This window comes from Mirounga leonina, unplaced genomic scaffold (genome assembly GCF_011800145.1).
Source record: "Mirounga leonina isolate KUSES-001 unplaced genomic scaffold, KU_Mleo_1.0 Mir_449, whole genome shotgun sequence".
NCBI classification, from domain to species: Eukaryota; Metazoa; Chordata; class Mammalia; order Carnivora; family Phocidae; genus Mirounga; species Mirounga leonina.
Genome location: NW_023270759.1, coordinates 6257 through 11446, shown reverse-complemented (window position 1 = coordinate 11446; position 5190 = coordinate 6257). Strand labels below are relative to the sequence as shown.

General features: G+C 59.5%; 1 protein-coding gene across 1 annotated transcript in view; it reads left to right on the top strand.

Annotated features, from left to right (window-relative positions):
• LOC117999177 (myosin-7-like) overlaps window positions 1–3488 on the top strand; it is a 7044-nt gene extending 3556 nt beyond the window's left edge. The window contains 7 exon segments of the mRNA XM_034988130.1: window positions 1–284; window positions 601–804; window positions 927–1052; window positions 1260–1535; window positions 2417–2512; window positions 2643–2777; window positions 3350–3488. The exon segment at window positions 1–284 is cut by the window's left edge and continues 12 nt beyond it. Coding sequence (XP_034844021.1) covers window positions 1–284; window positions 601–804; window positions 927–1052; window positions 1260–1535; window positions 2417–2512; window positions 2643–2777; window positions 3350–3367 — 1139 coding nt within the window. The 3' untranslated portion in view covers window positions 3368–3488.
• The last annotated feature ends 1702 nt before the right edge of the window (window positions 3489–5190 follow it).

Below are 5190 nucleotides of genomic sequence, written 5' to 3'. Positions count from 1 at the left end.
AGATCCTGCGGGCCCAGCTGGAGTTCAACCAGATCAAGGCTGAGATCGAGCGGAAGCTGGCAGAGAAGGATGAGGAGATGGAGCAGGCCAAGCGCAACCACCTGCGGGTGGTGGACTCGCTGCAGACCTCCCTGGACGCGGAGACGCGCAGCCGCAATGAGGCCCTGCGGGTGAAGAAGAAGATGGAGGGTGACCTGAACGAGATGGAGATCCAGCTCAGCCAGGCTAACAGAATAGCCTCAGAGGCCCAGAAGCACCTGAAGATTGCCCAGGCCCATCTGAAGGTAACAGAAGGTGGGACTCTCAGAAGGGAGCTGCCCACAGCTCTGGTGAGGGCCCTGGGCTAACACATACGAGAAAGTGGGAGCCACTTACCTCCTGTACTTGGAGGCTTGAGGAAAGAGAACTGATCAGACCCCAAGCATGTCCTGGACCAGCCCAGTCCCCGGGCCTAGAGAATAGACGAGGGGATGTGCCCCTGGGCCCTACACTTGACGGAAGGTTTGTGAACATGGCATCGGGTGCATCAGACCCCGAATGGGAAGCCCTGATGGGATGGGTGCAGGTCTCCAACATGCTTCCTCCTCCCGCCCCCACCAGGACACCCAGGTCCAGCTGGACGACGCAGTCCGCGCCAACGACGACCTGAAGGAGAACATCGCCATCGTAGAGCGGCGCAACAACCTGCTGCAGGCGGAGCTGGAGGAGCTGCGGGCCGTGGTGGAGCAGACGGAGCGGTCTCGGAAGCTGGCCGAGCAGGAGCTGATCGAGACCAGCGAGCGGGTGCAGCTGCTGCACTCCCAGGTGAGCGGCTCCCCCGTGCAGTCGTGGAGGGAAGCACGGCTGGGGGGGGCCCAGCAGGTGAGGTTTGGGAGCCACCCCTGGATGCTCAGTGCTTTTCGTGCTCCGCCCACCTTGATCCTCAGAATACCAGCCTCATCAACCAGAAGAAGAAGATGGACGCAGACCTGTCCCAGCTCCAATCAGAAGTGGAAGAGGCGGTGCAGGAGTGCAGGAACGCCGAGGAGAAAGCCAAGAAGGCCATCACCGATGTGAGTGACCGCCCCCCTCCCGCCCCCACTAAAGACGTGAACAAGGGCCCTGGGTCCCGGCCAAGCCACTGCACCGTGACAAGCCGACTCTTAGCGCTGCGTGGGTTGGCGGGCCTCGGGAAACAGACACCAGGCGGGGAAAACGCTGACCCTTGAGGGACAAGGGGCCCTGGGCCCAGTTCTTTTAGACCTCTCTCCTGACCCCAGGCTGCCATGATGGCAGAGGAGCTGAAGAAGGAGCAGGACACCAGCGCCCACCTGGAGCGCATGAAGAAGAACATGGAGCAGACCATCAAGGACCTGCAGCACCGGCTGGATGAGGCCGAGCAGATCGCCCTCAAGGGGGGCAAGAAGCAGCTGCAGAAGCTGGAGGCCCGGGTGCGGGAGCTGGAGAACGAGCTGGAAGCCGAGCAGAAGCGCAATGCGGAGTCGATCAAGGGCATGAGGAAGAGTGAGCGTCGCATCAAGGAGCTGACCTACCAGGTGTGGGCATGGTGGCTGCTCTGGGCTGGATCCCCTGCACTACTGCCTGAAGCCAGGGTGATACCACCAACAGGAATGAAGTGTTCTCTCTTAGCCTCCCCCAGGGCGAGGAGTGGGAGTGCAGCCCCCGGCTGCCCCGTTTCCACTCTGCCTAGCCCTGTTCTCCCCTGACTGTCCCCTGGCTAGAGGTCACCCTCTGAGCCTGTTGGCCTGGGAGCTCTGCCTCCAAGCTCACCCTCTACCTGTCCTCTGGGGACAACACCCAAAGCTCCAGACAGAGCTCACCCAGCGCAGATTCCAAGAAAGCAAGTGTGTCGCCAAGCTCCGGCTGGGTGCCATGACCACCCAAATACACCAAAAACTGCCCCAAAGTCATTCAACACATCTCAGAACTTTTTGGTTTGTTTTCTAGAATCAGACTCCTAATTAGATTCTGCTTCTGTTCCAATCAGAAAGTTACCATCTCGAGACACACATGTCCTTAGATCAAGTCTCTGTCATTTTCCTGTATCCCAGGAAAGCTCAGTACGCTGTCCCAGCATTACTACGAGTGCGTGCTGGCTTCTAGAACAGGAACGTTTATCCTCCATGGGGCCCCAGGACCCTTTAAGGGCCTCCTCCCTGGAACAGCGCACACGCGTGGTTTTGGGAAGAATTTCAGGATTCCATCAGCTCCCTGGACCCTCCTGAAACAAAACATTAAAAATATTAATAGTTTTTTATGGTAAAAAAATTATAAGGAGAGTGCAAGAGTTTGTTGAGGATCAGAAAGTAGAAGTGGGTGAAGATATTACATTCCGGGTAAAGTCAACAAGCGGGGGGAGGGGACAGGCTGCCTCTCATGACCATGTCCTCCTCACTCCTAACCACCCCGCCCCCAGACGGAGGAGGACAGAAAGAACCTGCTGCGGCTGCAGGACCTGGTGGACAAGCTGCAGCTGAAGGTCAAGGCCTACAAGCGCCAGGCCGAGGAGGCGGTGAGTGGTCCTGCTAGGGCCTGGGCCTGGAGGAGAGACACCGGGGAGCTGCGCCCCGCCCCCGGCTGGGAGGCTGAGAGAACCTCTGACCTCCTCTCACCTCAGCCTCCCCGTCCCCGAACCCCTGCAGGAGGAGCAGGCCAACACCAACCTGTCCAAGTTCCGCAAGGTGCAGCACGAGCTGGATGAGGCGGAGGAGCGCGCGGACATCGCCGAGTCCCAGGTCAACAAGCTGCGGGCCAAGAGCCGCGACATCGGCACCAAGGTGGGTCCCTCCTCCGGGGCTCACTAGTCGCCCCGTGTCAGCACATCCGCCAACATCAGTGCCCCTCAGACCAAACCCACTCATGCCAGGGATGTCTCCTCTTCATTCACCCCCCACAACTGAACCCTGGAGCCCCAGAGGGCCAGGTAATGCAGTCCTCGGTGATTTCTAAGATTCTTCCAGCTCTAACTTTCAATGACTTTGTGAATCTCAGCCCTAGGGTGGTCAGCAACCTTAGAAGACCCCAATTTGTATACACCCACTATGTCCCAATTCCCCCCAACTGCTGGTCTTCTCTCATCTTCCACCTAGTTTTGGCCTATAGCCTAGTAACTCAGCCCTAAAGTGGACAGCCTAGAGGACCCCCTTGTCCTCACTCAGGCAGCTTCCCTCTGGCCGACCTCAGGGCCCTCACCCCTCCATACCGACCCCTAGGACACATCTCTCACCACCAGGGGGGCCTCCCTCAGGCCACCCCATCGGGTGCCCCGTCTCCCCTTTGTTTTCTGTGCCCGTCTCTGCCCAACACCCACCTTCCCAGAGTTAATGTGGACTTTGTTTCCTTTCAAAAGGGCTTGAATGAAGAGTAGCTTTTCCACATCTTCTTGATCTGCCCCATCCTGAGGGTGCTGATGAAGCCCCCAGTTCCAGAGCCTCTATAGCAGCCCCTTTGGAGGAAGCAGAATAAAGTTATTTTCCTTGAAGCCAAAATCCGGCCTCCAGACTCTTCTTCACTGCCCGCCCGCCACAGGGACATGAACATGGGGTGGCAGGGGGGGCCTCCAAGGGAGGAGGGGCCGCTTCACAGACAGCCCAAGGAGGCCTTACTGGAGAGCGTGGAGGCTCTGAGCATCCTCGGGGCAGCACTGGCCCAGACGCTCCCCTTCGTCTCCTCCTCAGCAGCTGACACCTGTCCTGTCAGCCCTCTCCCTGGTCCAGAGACCCTCCCCTCAGGGCCCAAGATTTAGAAAAACCCTTAAGGCTTGCTTAGAGCATGCAGAGCCCATCTGCTATGGACTTACGCTGACCGACACGACCCCCACCACCACTGACAGCACCACTGAGGGCCGCCGGGAGAGCCCTGTGAGGCGTGGGGTAATGGCAGGTGTCTGAGAGGGCACAGGGACTTGCGACTGCAGCCCATTTTATCCTTGTAGACACAGCCACCACTGTCTCCAACCACCCCGAGGCCAGGGCCCCCACCCCACCAGAGCCAGAACTGTACCCTCAGCCCACCCTCCTCAGATCCCCCCTAGATCCCTCTCTGTTCACAGCGCTCCTTTCTTCTCCTTCACCCCTTCCTGCTGTAACTTCCTTTCCCAAGACCCTCCTCATCTGGGCTTGCTGGAAGATGAGGCATCTTTGGCCCATTTATGGCTGGCCATCTGGAGGGGAAGCAGGCAGATGAGGGACTGTGGAGAGGAGAGTCCTGTGTGAACAGGACGCTGGCGGGGGGGCGGGGGCTGGGTACGGTGGCGGTGGCGGAGGGCTAGGAAGTGGAGAAAGGAGCAACCCCCGGAGTCACCGCCACACCTGGGCTGCTGAGGGAAGGCTTGGCACTGTGAGCCACAGCCGGCAGGTGCTCACAAGGCATGGGGCTGTCAGCCACCCACTGGGAACCCTGGAAGGCCTGGCTCAGCCCTGGACCGAATCTCCCACACCCAACCACACAGCCGCTCCAGCCAGGCTCCTCCTCAGCCCCGCTCTGAGCACCCAGGAAGAGGGCTTACCCTGGGAAGAATCAAAGAATAGGAGGAGAGGGAGGCGGGGAGAGGGGGGATAACTGAGGAGGGTGGCAGTGGGAGGGGGGCAGGGCTCAAGAAACTGGGGGCCAGGGGGCCAGGGGAACCAAGAGAGAGAAAAGATACAAGCAGTGAGGAGGCCTCGGAAAGATCCATGGGCTCCCACCCTTGTCCTCGTGGCCCCCTCCATCTTCTCACCCCAGGACCACTTCTCTTCGTAGGAAGGACTTGGGGAGCAATGAGGAAGTCAGCAGAGGAAAGGGAGATGCATGGGAACCCTGAGAACACGAGCTGACTGCGGGAGCAGAGGAGAGAGGTGGGGGAGCATGGTGGAGCCTGGCCACAGGCGAGAGGAGAGGGCTGATGGGTGGCGGGGCAGAAAGGCAGGGTGAACTTTGGAGAGAGATGCCACAGGAACTGAGGGGGATGCTACCGGGCAAGGGAAGAAATCCTGGGTCACTTTCAGATATGAGGGAAATCGGCAAGGCCAGGAGTAGTGACGTTAGAGAGGGGTGGACAGAGACCCTGGAGCAAGACGCAGAGGCAGAGATGAGACAGGCAGAGGGTGAGCAGAGGTAGGGCTGAGAGCAAGCAGAGACTCGTGGAAATGTCGGCATGTCAGCCCCCAGGATGGGCAGAAACCTGGCTCCAGGGAGACTCGGAGGCCAGGC